The 18,139-nt window shown below is 38.4% G+C and overlaps 1 protein-coding gene across 2 annotated transcripts in view; it reads right to left on the reverse strand.

Moving 5' to 3' along the window:
• Positions 1–18,139, reverse strand: part of LOC108719029 (TGF-beta receptor type-1) — a 50,582-nt gene that overhangs the window by 23,635 nt on the left and 8,808 nt on the right. For both annotated transcript variants that reach the window (XM_041566170.1, XM_041566171.1), the window contains exons 2-4: positions 11,575–11,817; positions 6,588–6,830; positions 2,248–2,478 (exon numbers count right to left, since the gene is read on the reverse strand). In XM_041566170.1, coding sequence (XP_041422104.1) covers positions 2,248–2,478; positions 6,588–6,830; positions 11,575–11,817 — 717 coding nt within the window. The remainder of the gene's footprint in view (positions 1–2,247; positions 2,479–6,587; positions 6,831–11,574; positions 11,818–18,139) is intronic.

Raw genomic sequence — 18,139 nt, forward strand, 5'->3', positions numbered from 1 at the left:
TTTTATAGTGTATCAGTTGAAGCAACATATGGAATTGTCATGGAGGTCACCTTTCGGAAGAAACAGATAAATTAACCAGAAGGATCTCCTCATTTTGAAGCAAAGCAGCCTCGGACTGGCCAGCTGTGTTGAGGAATTCATGCAGGCTGAAGTCCATGCGCATAGAGAGAAGGGGAGCTGGAGCACAGAAGATCACGGTTTCTATGAAAACGATACTGATTTTTTAATTTAAAAAAATAAATAAAAATAATGATAGCTTTATTTTTAGGCAGTGGACCAGTTTAAGTAATTTTTCTTTTTTGACTTTACATCCCCTTTAAGTCTGCTACTAATTGGAGGGTTTTTAACCAAAATTAACTATGTAACTATATGTAACTATGTGGCCAGGCACAAACTAATATAAACTGTGGCAACCCTAACCCTGCCCCCCCCCCTGTATAATACTAGAAGATAGTGTAAATCAGTGCTTGAAGAAAAACATCACTATGACTCCTTATGAATTATACATGTATATTCCATGGTATTTTAAGATTCTTCAATTAGTTTTATATTAGTTGTAAGGTTAAACTAAATGGGCTTTGCTCTTATTTCAATCCGACTTAACTATGTAACTATAATGTGATGTATGCCTTAATAAAGGTTCCCCGAGTAACATCAAATTTTTTTTCTTCAAAATTCGTTAGTATAGAACGAAAAATAAACACCAATGCAAATAAAACTTTTAAATTGCAAAGCCTTTATTAAAACTCCACTTCCGCTCCTCTTCTTAAACGGCGAAAAGGGCGACCATCCATGCAGCGGTATTAGATTTCTTCCCCCTGGCTATTCTAGTGAAAGTATGTGAAGGAGGCGTATGTGAAGGTGCCGCTCTGCAGCACTTCCCCTATTCAGAGAGCCGAACCACAGGCATACAAGGGGTGGATACGGCTGTCTAATGCTGATCAATGCGCCCAGTTCGCTACACAGAATGAAATGGAACTTTAATTATTATTTAGCAGGTCGGCCCGATCATTGTGAGAGACCTGGGTGTTCTGGGGCACAGACTCGGGAGTTGCACTTGGGGGCTGGCTGATAGGCCATGTTACCTCCGGCATTAGAAAGCTGCTTTTCAATGAGTAAAGGCAGGAGGGGAGCAACGGGTGGGCTGTAGACTGACTAAAATTAACCCCTTGTGTTGGGGCCTGTAATGCACGCATTTCTGGAGATCTGATATAGAGGTTGCAGAGACTGTGCCCTGACGTAAGGCATGGACAGGCTGACAGCCGGGATCTGAGCTAATACGGTGATAACTCGTAGTAAATGCTCGTAAAAAAGTCAGTGCCAGGTTTCCGCCCCAAGCACACGTGATGAGCAGATCGAACTGCAGGCAGCTTCCACATCTGCTGCAGTCTCTCCGCTCTCTCTCAGGTCAGCCTCACTAGACTCCCTCCCTCTGCTCTCCTCCTCTCTCACAGCTTTCCTCACTATCCAGCGCGTCACTCCTTTATCTCCCAGCCTCAATACGCTCTCCCTGACGGCCTTCCCCCAACTGTCACTAGAATAGCCAGGGGGAAGAAATCAAATACCGCTGCATGGATGGTCGCCCTTTCGCCGTTTTAGAAGAGGAGCGGAAGTGGCGTTTTGGTAAGTTCTCTCTTAATAAAGGCTTTGCAATTTAAAAGTTTTATTTGCTTTGGTGTTTATTTTTCGTTCTACACTAACGAATTTTGAAGAAAAAAAATTTGATGTTACTAGTCCTTTAACCTATTCAAATTTTGCTTCTATAAAAGACCCATGATTGATACAATTTTGTCTTTACATGCAGGAAACAGAAATACATGGTTGTGGATGCATTTTGCATTCACAAGTGCTCCAACTTGTGAATGTGATGCAGTTAAGTAAAATTCAAAAAGATTCCAATGTACCATCCACCGACTGCCCTTTCTACAACTTGCACCTGCGTGCATGGAGTTTGCAGTTGAAGGCAATTTCTTTTTAATGCAACCAATTCGCTCTATGCTTTAAAGTGATCACACAGTTTTAATCTTGGGGTAATTGTAGACAGACTGAAGTTTAGTATAATAACCCACAAGCATTAAACTTGTGAGATTGCATCAGTGATGGAATTGAAGTAGGAATTTTTTTTTTTTCCACCAAATTGCATCCTGCCTGAAGGGATGCAAAGATTGCTCATACTAGAGCTTTTACGTGTGCGTGCTTTATGGTACAAACAAAACTTTCATTAAAAATTAAGAGATGGATACAAACCTTTGTTGTCTGCTGCAATGAAACCAAGTATGTTTTCATGGCGCAGCATGACTGTCTGATATATTTCTGCTTCACGGAACCAGGAACGCTCTTCCCTTGAAGAAAAAATTTTCACTGCCACTTCCTCTCCCCTCCACTTTCCACGCCACACTTCACCAAATCGACCCTTTCCAATGCTTTCTTGCAAAACAATTGTTCTCGCAATTGTTCTTTGCACAAGTAAAGGTAGACCTGGAAAACCAAAATTAAAACTGTATTATAAGGCTTATGAAAATGGTTGCATAAGCTTTTCAAGTTAAAATCATGCCATACCACTCAACTTTATGGCAGTACAGTGGTCACATTTACAGAATTAGATGGAAGTCAGGTTGCTGCATTCTTTGGTACTTATGCTACTCAACAATTACACCCTCATTATATTCCCCTTGCACACAAAAAAAGTCACAGCAAAGCAAAACCATGAAACACAGCAGATGCTCTGAGAGTGATAGCGATGCGTAACTTTATATTTATAAAGATTTTTATTTTAGTGAGATGAAGCTTATATTAAATTGTAATTTTTGTAATAGTTCCCCTATAAACAAAGACTTCCTTTTTAATGTGATTCTGTTTTTTTTATGATGTAGTTTTTGTTACAGGTATGGGATCCCTCATCAGGAAAACCGTTATCCAAAAAAAATCTCTGCATAACGGTATACGGCATAGAATAAATTTTAAGAAAATTGTAGTTTTTCAAAAAGATTTGCTTTTTCTCTGTAATAATAAAACAGTACCTTGCACTTTATGGTAACTAAACTGCATAAATCCATATTGGTGGAAAATAATTCTATTGGGTTTATTTAATGTTTAAATTATTGTGGATGTTTGATCCATGCTACAGAAAGATCCCTTATCTGGAATACCTCCAGATCCCAAGCATTCCTGATAATAAAGTCTATACCTGTACTTTGTACTTGATTCTAATTAAACTGCATGAATTGAGGATTCTCCACTACTGGCATTGCATCGGATTTTGGGTCCTTTCTGGATCCCATGTGCAGCAGGTGATCAATTCTCATGCCTTGTGGGGTTTCCATATTCCCTATGCATATGATATGGGTGCATGATCACATCATGGATCTAGAGATGGCTATATGGTGAGATTGTAAGGAAAACAGATTTGCAGCATGGATGCATATCTTAGTCCAATACAGTAAAAAGGGACAGAGACTGACTGGGACAACATCCATCATGTGGCTGGTGGTTTGGATGAACCATTTTCAGAATTCTGAAGAGTTGTTGGAGGTACTCTGTAGTGAAATACTTCTGACTCTGAAGTTGTGGAATGGTGGATACGCCCAAAGTATTTGATTTCTTACAAAGACACCAAGGTGAAATTCAAGGTGAATGACTTCACTGGTTCATGCTGGACCCAACAGAGTCATAAAGGGGTGGCTCCTGTTGTTGAGACAATACCTGGTGGCTGTGTAATTAAAACCAAAGAAAACTTGAGATATGTGATTTTAAAATTGTGGATGGAATGGCTGAGAAATCATGTGCTTCTATCACACTTTGTCCCAAAATCAGCTATGTATTGTAAAGTTGAACTGCAAAGTAAAATACAGGTAAATAAACCCAGAACTTTATTCCAACAACATGTTTGTTTGTACCAATATACCCAATACATTGATTTTATTGCCGTCTAATAAATTGTTTAGCTTAAGGGCTAGTCCACACGGGGAGATAGCGACGCGTTTGCGGTCGCGGCGACAAAGCGCCGCGACAGTCGCCGCGACCGGCGCAGGCGACAGTTTTGTATGGGCGCCTATGTAAAAACGCCTGTGCTAACCACACGAGGCGATGCGCTTTTCAACAGTCGCCTGAAAATGCCTCGCCAGGCTTTTTCAGGCGACTGTTGAAAAGCGCATCGCCTCGTGTGGTTAGCACAGGCGTTTTTACATAGGCGCCCATACAAAACTGTCGCCTGCGCCGGTCGCGGCGCTTTGTCGCCGCGACCGCAAACGCGTCGCTATCTCCCCGTGTGGACTAGCCCTAAGAGCCACTGGTGCCCATTATTTGTTAAACACTGCATATTTGAGATTCATTTCAGCTGCATCATTCTGGTCCCTTTCTCCACATTTAGGGCTGTCAATGATGATAAATGAAAGGTTGTGCACTTTGGTAGAAATAAAATAAATGCTACTTATACACTAAATGGTAGTGGGTTGGGGGACTCCTTAACTGAGAAGGATTATGGAATTTTTGTAGATTAACTATGTATCTATAGGCAGTTTTAGTCAGTGCATTAAGTAAATGAAGTGCTGTATCAACTAACTTGAACGATAAAATTTTTTTCCTCTTTATAAATCACAGTTAAGGCCTCACCTTAAGCATTCAGTGCAATTTTGGGCCCCAGTTTTTAAAGGGATACTGTCATGGGAAAACGTGTTTTTTTCAAACCGCATCAGTTAATAGTGCTGCTCCTGTAGAATTCTGCACTGAAATCCATTTTTCAAAAAAGATCAAACAGATTATTTTATATTCAATTTTGAAATCTGTCATGGGGCTAGACATTTTGTCAATTTCCCAGCTGCCCCTGGTCATGTGACTTGTGTCTGCACTTTAGGAGAGAAATGCTTTTTGGCAGGCTGCTGTTTTTCCTTCTCAATGTAACTGAATATGTCTCAGTGGGACATGGGTTTTTACTATTGAGTGTTGTTCTTAGATCTACCAGGCAGCTGTTATCTTGTGTTAGGGAGCTGCTATCTGGTTACCTTCCCATTGTTCTTTTGTTTGGCTGCTGGGGGGAAAAAGGGAGGGGGGTGATATCACGCCAACTTGCAGTACAGCAGTAAAGAATGATTGAAGTTTATCAGAGCACAAGTCACATGACTTGGGGCAGCTGTGAAATTGACAATATGTCTAGCCCCATGTCAGATTTCATAATTGAATATAAAAAAAATCTGTTTGCTCTTTTGAGAAATGGATTTCAGTGCAGAATTCTGCTGGAGCAGCACTATTAACGGATTCATTTTGAAAAAAATGTTTTTTCCCATGACAGTATCCCTTTAAAGGATACCTTTAAAGGATAAATAAATCCTAAATGATGTAAACTTACTAAGGCAATGAGCACTTTTACAGTTTACATTAATTTTACATTATCAGGCTTTTGGCTCAACTAAGAATCAGCAATTTTAGGGTTAACTGAATTCAGAAAGTGTATAAAAATGTGAAGACAGTTAGGGTTGCTAGCACTCTTGGAAGTATAAAAATGTTTTAAACTGCCAATATCTCAGAAACAATTAAAAATAGATATTGATCTTGAGTAGAACACCACTACCTTCTTTCCTAAGAAGTCTAGCATCGTGCCAGGATAAGTGAATATAATCACTTGGAGGTACCAAACAATTTTGCATCACCCCTGTTTAGCCTTTTCTTCTCAATTAAAACTAGGCAACCAGGAGATTTTTGTGAATATTCAAAAAAATCTTAATCAAATTCTGTACTTGCTATCAATATGTAAAATAAACAGCCACTTGACCACATCTATGAAGCCCAGAGAGGACCCACCAATACACTTATTCAGTCATGGAATTACCACTCATATACTAGTGTACCCTAAAGCAGTAGATTCCATGAAACACTAAAAGGGGTTTCATTCATTTTTTACCTTAGGGAACATGGTGTCAAGCATTAAAGGGTTTTACCTTTGAATTCAATTTTATAATGATGTAGAGTGATAGTGACCAACTGCAAAATTGTCTCAGACTATTTTTTGTTTCTTGTTGATAGGGTCCATATTACCCTAGCAAACAGGCAATACTTTGAATGGGAGACGGACATATCAATATGAGAAATTGTAACCTCACACGTGATTAGGCTTGGTTATAGGAACTGAGAGCGTTGAAGGAAATTCCAATTAGTGCAATATATAACAGGCTTTGGAATTATTGTCCAAGTATGACTGCATGCAGATCTTTTAGTAAGTGGCAAGTGGTTGTTGCCCAAGTATGACTGCATGCAGATCTTTTAGTAAGTGGCAAGTGGTTAACAGAGAAATACTTGTGAAGGATTGGGATGGCATCCTTGTAAGGCATGTTCATTGCTAGGCAGGAGTACAAATTTACAGGCCCCAACGAGACACTCCTACAAGATATATAAATAGATTATCTATAGGACATAGTGGGTACTACAATTAATAGAATGTACATACCCACATTTGTATGCAGCATCGGACTGGAGACCTGGAGCCCCACTGGGGCTTCCGCCACATGAACTGGCTTGCTAGACATATATGTGCTTTTGTAGGAGCTACGTATACTGCATATATACATATTCAACATGATTAAAAAGTACTTTACCTGAGCCAGATCCTGAAGTTGTCATATCATAAATAAGATCTTTTAGTGTTGTGCCTTCAGATATAAAAGGACGATCTAATGAAGGATCTTCATCATTAGGAACTCTATGATGAATGACTGTCCGGTTATGGCAAATATAAAGGATCAACATCAGTAGGATGCAAACAAGGCAAACTGGACCAGCTATAACAGCTGCCAACTCCACAGGCCCGAAGTTTGCAGTAGACCTAAGTGGTGGTAAAGCTATTAAAAAAACAAAACAAAACAAAAAAAAAAACAATAATTATACATATTTGGGGGGGGGGGCAGTTAACCCACAGCAACCAAAGATACATTTTAAATTGCAAGATGGAAAGAGGCCTAAAGGAACAGTAACTTCAAAAAATAAGTGTTTTAAAGTATTGAAAATAGAATGTAGTGTTGCCCTGCACTGGTAAAACTGCTATGTTTGCTTAAAGGGATACTGTCATGGGGAAAAAACATTTTTTCAAAATGAATCAGTAAATAGTGCTGCTCCAGCATAATTCTGCACTGAAATCCATTTCTCAAAAGAGCAAACAGATTTTTTTATATTCAATTTTGAAATCTGACATGGGGCTAGACATATTGTCAATTTCCCAGCTGCCCCAAGTCATGTGACTTGTGCTCTGATAAACTTCAATCACTCTTTACTGCAAGTTGAAGTGATATCACCCCACTCCCTTTTTCCCCCCAGCAGTAAAACAAAAGAACAATGGGAAGGTAACCAGATAACAGCTCCCTAACACAAGATAACAGCTGCCTGGTAGATCTAAGAACAGCACTCAATAGTACAAACCCATGTCTCACTGAGACACATTCAGTTACATTGAGAAGGAAAAACAGCAGCCTGCCAAAAAGCATCTCTCTCCTGAAGTGCAGGCGCAAGTCACATGACCAGGGGCAGCTGGGAAATTGACAATGTCTAGCTCCATGTCAGATTTCAAAATTGAATATAAAAAAATCTGTTTGCTCTTTTGAGAAATGGATTTCAGTGCAGAATTATACTGGAGCAGCACTATTAACTGATTCATTTTGAAAAAATTTTTTTCCCATGACAGTATCCCTTTAAGAAACACTACTATTGTTTATATAAATAAGCTGCTGTGTAGCAATGGGGGCAGCCATTCAAAGGAAAAAAGGCTCAGGTAACACAGCAGACAGCAAATAAGCTCTGTCTGTCTAATGGTGTTATCTGTTATCCATTAGTTAACCTGTGCCATATAGCCATTTTTCAATTTCCGCCATTGCTCCACAGCAGCTTGTTTATATGAAATATAGTAGTGTTTCTGAAACAAACAGATCAGTTTTACCAGTGCAGGGCAACAGTACATGATATTTTTATTACTTTAAAACACTTACATTTTTTGGTGTTACTGTTCATTTAAGATGACGTCAAACAAGTTCACACAGAAAAACACTAAAAATGAGAAATCCATAGCAAAAGTTAAAAGGGTTGTTCACCTAACAAACACTTTATTCAGTTCAATAGTTTTCAGATTGTTCACCAGAAATGACTTTTTCACTTAATTGTTTTTCCAAAATGGAAATTTTAATGTTTAAGGTCCCTGTCTCTGGTGTTTCAATCTGGCAGTTCAGTAATTTCAGTACAGACTCTAAACTGTTACAATTTTGCAACATTTAGTTAATAAATTTTTTAGCAGCATCTCTGGAGTATTAGCAATTGTATCAATTCTAACAGCTGAATTTAATGAAACCCAGGGATTCTGCTCAGTAGGGACAAAGATAAGAAATGTATCAACTAAGAACAGTTTACAGGATCGGCGACCCCCATCCCCCGAGCTGCATTAGAAGGTGAAAAATGACACTTCACACTTCAATAGAAGAAAAACAAGTCACACACAGAATAAAAGAAATTAAGTGGAAAAAGACTATTTCTGGTGAACTAGCTGAAACCAACTGAACAAAGGCTAGTGACACGCTAAGATTCGGGGGAGATTTAGTCGCCCAGCGACAAATAGCCTCTCCAGGCGACAAATCTGCCCTGAAAAGTCTTCCTGCCAGCTAGAATCTAAATCGCCGGCGGGGTGGCACTAAGCGCTTAGTTTTCTTAAGTCGCCAGAAATTTCCTTGTGGGGCGACTTCGGAAAACGAAGAGCCACCCCGACGGCGATTTAGATTCTAGCTGGTGGGAAGGCTTGCCGGGGAGATTAGTTGCCTGATTATGGTTGCCACCTTTTTTGCAAAAAAATACTGCCCTTCCTATATATTTAGATTTTTTCCTATTATTAACATTGGGGTCAAGCATCATTTTTACCTGTCAGGCCGGTAAAATACCGGCCAGGTGGCAACCCTACGCTGGAAGAAGAAGCACTTTGCCGCTGGGCTACTAAATCTCCCTGAATCTTCGCGTGTGTCCCCTAGCCTAAGGGTTTGGTACGCCTTTAAACAAAAGCATTTGCTTATCTTTTGTTCCGTTAAAAGGTATTAGGCTGAGGGAACACTAGCATACTTCTCGCTTTTCTCCACCGAATGAATATTAATGAGGCGCAGAGAAGCCAGCAGTACATTAGTGTGCCCTCAGCCTTAGGGTTATGAAACACGATGCTACTTGTAGCCAGATATTTGTCGTGGCTACAAAACACCAGAAAATACCCTGCCATAGACAATACTGAAATGGAGTGTCTTAGCAGCGGAAATTATCAGTATTGTCTATTTTGTAGCAATAACAAGTAGCTCAGAGAGTAATTTCCCTTAATTGACTGCGCAATTCTAAATCCCAACTACACAACTTCACATTTATTGATGGCAAATCTGACACTTGGCTGCCCAGCTAGCCCACCCTTGCTTCCCTACGCTGTAGCCCAGGGGTGCCCAAAAGGTAGATCTACCAGTAGACCTTTAGCTGGTGTTCCATAGATCTCAAGACACCGTCAACAAACAGCTTGTCTAAATCACCCTCCTATTTCATGCTTTTTATGTTATGGGTACATAAGGAATAGTGGTTTGTTAAATCTAGCAATATATATTTTCTCATAAATGTAAGCAATATTTTCCATGGAACAGAATGCTAGCAATGCATTTATGGATGTGGTTCATAATGGGACAACATCACAAAGTAGATCTCGCATTATTAAAGTATGGGCACTGCTGCTGTAGCTAGGTTTGGAGCTAATTATACTAGGGATGCACCGAATCCATGATTCGGCCAATCCGAATCCTAATTTCCATAGGCAAATTAGAGGCGGGAGGGAAATCGCATCACTTTTTGTCACAAAACAAGGAAGTAAAAATGTTTTCCCCTTCCCACACCTAATTTGCATATGCAAATTAGGATTCAGTTCTTATTCAGCCGAATCTTTCGCAAAGGATTCAGCAGAATCCAAAATAGTGGATTCGGTGCATCCCTAAATTATACATAGCTTATATGTGGACTAGTTTCTCCATTGCTCAGGAGAACAGAAAGCTCAAGAGAAAACAAAAACTTTAAATATTTCTTAAACAAGATGTAGAATCACTGGGGGATGGCAAGTGATTTTAGTAACTTATTTCTAACCTTAGGCTGGCATTCATCTTTAAAAAATGCACTGCTATGTACTGCCTATTCACTCGATCAGTGCGAGGCAGTAGTGCCTGGGCAATAAGGTTAGGGCCACACGGGGGGCCCAAAACCAGCTATCTACCACAGGCAGTAGCCTACTCTCTTTTCCGCATTCGTAAGTGTTGAATCGGCTCGGCATGTGGATTTGTGGATGTGGAACGGTGCATTTCAGCTCAAAATGCAGAGACTCGAGATTCTTCGGTGGAATCCGCAGAGTCTGTTCACACCCAAGCCGATTCAGCACTTACGACTGAGGCAAGGAATGGAAGCTGCTGCACGCAGTAGGGCTCAAATCAGCCATCTTATTTCAGCTTGCGCTCCTATAATTAAAATAGCCAATGGACAGGACCTACCCTAACAAGTTTAAAGGGTTAACCCCTCTCATACTTGTAGTTTAAGTAGCAGTTGCCATATCACTCCACAACGCATTCCTCTGGGATATATGTCCTGATCCGTACCCTTTAAAGTGGATTAGATTCAGTCTGATGTTTAAAGGACAGTTCATATTCAAATAATGGTATATAAATAATGTTGTGGGATGCTTTCAAGGCTTATCTGAGGGGCTAGCCTGGGATTGAAATAAGAGAATATATCCAGATTATGTTGTAAAACACTCAAAGAAAGCATCTCTTCAACAAAGACCAAAAGACAGTTCCAGCATCATCATAAGTTCTATGCTCAGCTAAACTAGCACAACCACTATCAGAAGAAATATAGCCTTTTTTAGCATCATCGGATAAACCCAAGCTTGCCCCTCAGTTCAGGGAATTTATGGATAGCAGTATCAGTACTGAGGAAATCAGGATTTGGCCAGGATTCGGCCGAACCGAACCCTCATCTGCATATGCAAATTAGGGACGAGAAGAGAAATCATGTAACTTTTTGTCATAAAACAAGGAAGTAAAACATTTTTTTACACTTTTTCCCTTCCTGTCCTTAACTTGCATATGCAAATTCAGATTTGGATTAAGTATTCAGACGAATCTTTCATGAAGGATTTGTTACAAATAAAAAAAAAAAGAAAAACAAATACAAAAAGTATTATAGAAGTGATACCTCTATATTGGCAAACAATAAAAATATATTGCAAGCTTTCGGAGCACCAAGGTCCCTTCGTCAGGCAAAATACATTTGTATTTTGCCTGACAAGGGGCCTTGGTGCTCCTGTCGGAATAGGATACAGTGGGAAATAGAACTGCTGTATTTCCAATATATGCACTTAATTTAGCCATTTAATCATACATAATAAAATCCAAAACTTAAAGATAAATATATTTTAAAATTGGTTTTAAGAAACACAAATGTCTACAAAGTATATGCAAATTATTTACTTTCTCACCCAACACTGAAATCCTCCTGTTCCTTATTTGATTGCAATTAATTATTTCCAAAAGTTTAATAACTTACTTGGAGATGGTAGTTTCTTATTGCAGAAGTCTGTATAACAACAACGAACATCATGGTATGTTCCAATATTAGTGGAAGGTGCACACACAAAAGGTCTGTCTCGAGGTACAAGTTCCGTGTTAGCATAGCACATGCTGTTGTGGGTTTCTTTGCCATCTTCAACTGAGATAGAAACTAAGCACAGTCCATCGGTTATGCAGGTATAGTTTTCTTTCGCACAGTGCTCGCAATGACATTTTAGGGCTAGAAATAAAAAAAACACACCACACTTGTTCTTATCAATTTGTATTTCTTAAAGTTTTGTCTTTTTTAATAAAATATATTTTACAGCTACTAGATACATTTACGTGACAAAAGCCAGACCGTTATTGATTTGGTTGATGATTTAACAATTGATTCTTTTCCTTTTTATCACACTAAAATGCAGAAGCAGCTAATATATGCAACAAACTGAATATACAATTAACCTTACTCATTCCATAACGTTACAGTAAAAATGGTGAACATGTTCACATGAATATGAAAGGATTAATAAATAACGAACCAGTTTGTTTGATTTGACATAAGGAATGATTGGGAACAAAAACAGATGAATTATCAAACAAGCTCTGCTTACAAAAAAAAAATGGAATTAACCTTTTATTCTATTATCCTGGGTATCTACACTGCCTTGCAAAAGTATTCACCCCCCCCCCGCTGGCTTTTTATCTATTTTGTTACATTCCAAAACGTAATTTAAATGTTTCTTAACCTTATTTTATGTGATGGATCTGCACAAAATAGTCTAAGTTGGTGAAGTGAAATGAGAAAAATATATATAAAAAAAAAAATAAAAAAAAATAAAAAATTGAAAATTGGCATGTGCATATGTATTCGCCCCCTTTGCCATGAAGTCCCTAAAAATCCTGGTGCAACCAATTACATTCAAAATCACTGCAGGATTCAGTTAGCGAGGGTGCGAGAGAAGGATTTTGTTCCTTTTTTTTTTTCAACTTCGACCAGTATGTGACTATTTTAAATGCTATTCTAAGCACTCTTGCCATTTTCAATTTTTAAATTTCCAAAAAGGAAATATATGTATGATGAACTTTGTTACAACAGCACCACCTGCAGGTTAGTTTCCAAACTTAATCCAATTGAAGAAAGTCAGAAAAAAAAAAAAAAGTATATACGGTACCTATTGCTCTGTTTAGGGAAAACAAAAGAAAGATACATTCTCTCTGATGCTATTGTAACAAAAATCATATTAACAGAACATATACTCCTTAGTATCCCCGAATCTTTAAAAAAAAGAATAATGACTGTATATTTCAAAAAGTGCTTAAAATTATAAAGTAACATTATATTTTTGTTCAACTCTTAATATTCAAATAAAGCCTTAGCACCATAATGTTTTTTGTTACCTAGCTTTTATAGGAGGAAATAAAGGTATAGTCATATAATACACAAAAGCCATAAATATCTTTTAAATTATATCCTTATAATACACAAAAGCCATGAATATCCTGTAAATTATATCCTATAAACAGTGAGTACTGATGTAATCAGTTATAAACGGTGAGTAGTGATGTCATTTCTTTCACAAGACTCACTGAAACGTATAATAAAAATACCCCCTGTTGCAAAATATGAGGATATTAGAAGTTAGCTCAGAGTTCCATGACCTGTATTAAAACACTCGGCCTTCTTCTACGACCTGTATAAAAACACCCGGCCATCAGCCTCGTGCTTTTGTATGGTCATGGAACTCCTCTATGACTTATAATATCCTTATATTTTAGAATATGGGGTACTTTATTCACTATATATGGTTGGGGCAGAGTACCTGTTTGGTAAAAACCTCATTGGGGTACTAGGCAAGGAGAAGCATGTTGTCATCATCAGTAGTACCATTCTGGGTCTCAGGTAAGCACTTACCGTATATACTCAAGTATAAGTCGAGTTTTTCAGTATCCAAAATGTGCTGAAAAAGTCTACGTCGGATTATACTCGAGTCAGTGGGCAGTAGCTGAGATTGCAGTCACTTTTAATCATTCCTATACCAACAGTTTGCTTGGGGAGAGACTGCAATATCACACAGCGCCCTCTATTGGTTATATGAAAGAATAACAGTGCGCCCTCTGTTAGTTATATGAAAGAATAACAGTGACTGCAATATCACACAGCACCCTCTGTTGGTTATATGAAAGAATAACAGTGCGCCCTCTGTTGGTTATATGGAAGAATAACAGTGACTGCAATATCACACAGCGCCATCTGTTGGTTATATGAAAGATTAACAGTGACTGCAATATCACACAGAGCCCTCTGTTGGTTATATGAAGGATTAACAGTGATGGCAATATCACACAGCGCCCTCTGTTGGTTATACGAAAGATTAACAGTGATGGCAATAACACAGAATACCCACTGTACATGGTAGTGGGACAGTGGGACAATGCACACAGTAATCCGTTTGGCAATTCTCTGTCACCATCAACTTTGCAAAGAAGTCCGGTTGATCGCTGGGGGGGATCGCTTTGGCGGAATGTGCGCTGCTGGGAGACAGGGCTGTAGTTGTGTCTAGGATTATACTCAAGTCAATAAGTTTTCCCGGTTTTCGAAGGTAAAATTCGGTACCTCGGCTTATACTCGAGTATATACGGTATTTCAATGTTAGGCACCCCTTAGTGATAATAATTATCAGCGTACACAAATGCATAATAAAGTTGTTAAAGGACAAGTAAGGGTAAAAATCTCCCCTTTTTCTTTAACAGCTTTTTAATGCACTTGTGAACACTGATAATTATTAGTCACCAATTAACAAATTATACATCGTTCACATCAGTCTCTGTACCAGCAGAGCTTACAGTACAAGATATCCATCACATTCATACACAACACAAATTAAGCAGAAGCCAATTAACCTGCCTCTATTTTTTTTGAGTGTGGGAGGAAACTGGAATAGCAGAATAAAACTTATGCAGATATGAAAATAAAAATGTGCTGATAGTGTCTAAGCCAGAACTGGAAATTTCTGCTAAATTGTGCTTGCCCCAAATGTGGCAAATGCACACAAAACACAGACATACATGACGTTATGAATGACACGTGTGCATTGTATCGCATACGTGATAACTAGTGAAGCTGGTCTATGTACTTTTTTTATATTGATGAAATTGATATTAATCTTTCAGATTGATTAAGCCCATGTAGATTCATTTTGTGACTACTTCCCAGGTGTCTTCATCTAAGAAAGGGAATGCAGATTAATGAATTTGAATGATTGATAGTGTATTTTATTTGAAAGTTTATTTGTACCAAGATTGAAACAAATAATCTCAAACTATGTGTCCAGCGCATCATATTTCTGGTCCAATCAATATGACCTCACCTGTGTTTCTCACATAACGAATATAAAAATGTATTCTTAATAATATTTTATAATTTGAATATTGTCAAGTTGCCAATGCTAAACATTTAACAACCTCCATAGAGGAGAAAAAGGTAATTTAAAACGATCATATTATTATCTAATCTCAAAGCCCCTCTTAGCAAAAACTGAATGTTTGCCATCTTTTTCTACATCCTTCAATATATGCTATAAACCGAACAAATACTTGTTGACATTATTAACCTAGATAGATACATCAGGATTAACCCAGTCATATATACAGTAAGATTTAATACAGGAGTTTTATGAGATAAATGTGCTGCTAAGTAGAATACCTTCATATCTGCCAGGTTTAGACCCCACTCTTTGCTGTTGACACCAAGGTTCTTCTGTTCTATCTTAGTTTGTCTACTTGCCCAGATGAAGCCATCTATCGTACATTTTTTAAACCATGCAAAATGATGGGTTATGATGCATGCAAGATAAAATATAGAACTCTGGCAGGACAGTTTTGTCGTACAGAATAAAGTGGGCAAGTGTCACTGATTTCCGCATAGTAAAGAAGTGACCACATTCTAAGTCTGGTGTAGTATGTGGTACAGAGGTCATCCAAGACCCCCTAAGAGGCAGAAAATTGGTGAAAAATGTGAATAGAGCCAAGTCCCTTGGCCAGTGTATTCATAATGTGATCAGTATAATAAAACTTGTCAGTTTAGGTAGCACATTTTGAGCAATGATTGGTTAAACTTGGATGAATAGAATCGACCTGAAAACTCTAATCGAATTTTGAATAGAATTTTAAAAATTCAATTCTCCGAAAAAACTTTAATGTCAGAAAGGCTGCAAACAACTCAAAATTGATCCCTGGACCTCTCCCATTGACTTCAAGAGATAAAATAACCTCTTTTATATCTATCATAACATTGTCTTTAAATGCCATTTAAAATTTTGCCATACAAGTATTCCCCTGATGCTTTTACATTACCATTCTTAACCCCATGTTCATCTATAAGGGGGCTGTCATATTGCAGCAGTAGTCTGTTAGCATTAGAAACTAACTGACAGGTTTAAGTGGACCTGTCATTCAGACATAAAAAGTTGTATACTAAAAGGCCTTTTCAAATTAAACATGAAATTATAATTCTTTTTTTTTTTTATTTAAGCATTCATAGCCATTTCTTTGTGTAGCCAGGGTGTGGGGATGGACATCAGGTCCCCCATTCTGGTGCACAAACAAGATTTTGATATGATGCAAGGCTTGCCTTAATAACAGTACCCACAAAATTGCTCCTGCCTCCTAGACTTGACTTATAAGGCAACTTTCAATGTAGATTAATATTTTTGAAAGGAAATTTTTTGTGTCTGTATCACTAAAGAGCAATTCGGCAGGTTTTAGGTGGCGAATAGTCAAATTTGAGTTCTTGAAGGGCTAGAGTATGATCTCGAATTCAAATTATTTTAAAAACTCGAATTTGAATAACTGTCACGATCGGCACCCAACACCAGAACAAATGCCAAGCACCCTGGTCTCGGCTCGTGTGACCGACGTTGGCCTCGGGAGGAGCCCTCAGCTACTTGGATGCCACCAGGATTTAAACGAGAGGCTAGAGATTCTGGATAAGCAGAGGGGCACGACTGTTAGCAAAGTCTTCGGGCAGAAGGACTTTGTACAAGGTGTTAAACGGAATCGTAGTCGGGACTGGACGGGTCGAGGCAGGCAGAAAGTGAGCGTAAACAAATCAGGCCGGGTCTGGGCAGGCAACCTTCAAAGAGAGGTCAGGCAGGCAAGGGTCAAAACCGGGAGATCAATCAGAGGGATAAAGCAGAAGAGGTAGTCGAAATTCAGGCAATGGTTCAGGATACAAAGGTCAGAATCGTCAGGAACAAGCTCAGGATCAAAATAGCAAAAGCTAAAGGCACCAGGAACAAACCTATAACGGGCAATGAGAAACTGCAGAATGGCCCTTTAAATATTTTCAAATTTCACGCCATTGTGCGCTGACGTCATACGCTAGCGCGCATGCGGCAATTTAACCAGCAGAGACGCGCGCGCCCTAACAATCCGGCACAGGAGGAAGAAGATGTGGGGGCGTACCTGCCGTCCCCCACTAGACCACCAGGGTAAGCCCTCACAATAACTCCCTAGTCGAATTTGACAGTTTTGAGTTTTGTCCATAAAAAAAAAAAAAAAAAAAAGCATTTCCCTCCATCTAATTTTATCTTCCTGAAATTATCTTAAAGTGCAGCTATCATATAAAAATTTTTGTTGGGTTGAAAAAAGACGAACTACAGTGCATTATATTTATTTATATAAGTCCAGCAGAGTCTCACATCATATTTGTAAAAAATAAAACGTAACATTTATTGTCCATGTTAAAACAACGTTAAATAAGGATACTCATCTAAACAGAGGCATTGCAACATTTTGGGTATCATCCGTACCCTTTCTCAAGTATGTCTCCGTGTATGTGAACCAGTAGAATCAATAGCAGCGTCTGTGAGCTTCTTGTGTCTGCAAGTGATGGACCCCACATAACCATCTGTCATCTAAACAGCGTAGCGTGATGCGTATTGCTTCGTCATTTGACGAGCGTTCTCGGCATCACAGTTACAGCTACATGAGCCATATTGTAAGAGGGCAAACATGCCCTTAGTATGTAAAATAGCTAAATGCTAGGCAATGGCATAAAAGCTCCTATTATTACGTATTACACATATATATATATATATATATATATATATATATATATATATATATATATATATATATATATATATATATATATATATATATATATATATATATATATATATATATATATATAATGATTCCAAGTGGGCAGCACACCGCCTTTGCAGCTTACCTCAGGTGCAAGGTAAAATAGGTAGATAATGTAGTAAAGATGACCAGCAACACCGAGTTTTTTGAAAGAAACAAATTGTATTCAAGTTACATGCAAAGCCGACGTGACGTTTCGGTCCACTCAGGGACCTTTCTCAAGGCAACCATGTTTAATAACACACGTGTTTATATACCCACAATCCCACAGATCCATGAACAGGAAATGACATCAATCATCCATAAAAGTGAATCACAAAAACATTCTGTATGGTTCTAAGATATCAATATTAAAAGTGTTAAATATTAAATATTAAATAGACTGGTGCTAAAATTTGTAAAGTGACCAAGTG

The sequence above is a fragment of the Xenopus laevis genome, chromosome 6L (assembly GCF_017654675.1).
Source record: "Xenopus laevis strain J_2021 chromosome 6L, Xenopus_laevis_v10.1, whole genome shotgun sequence".
Lineage (NCBI taxonomy): Eukaryota > Metazoa > Chordata > Amphibia > Anura > Pipidae > Xenopus > Xenopus laevis.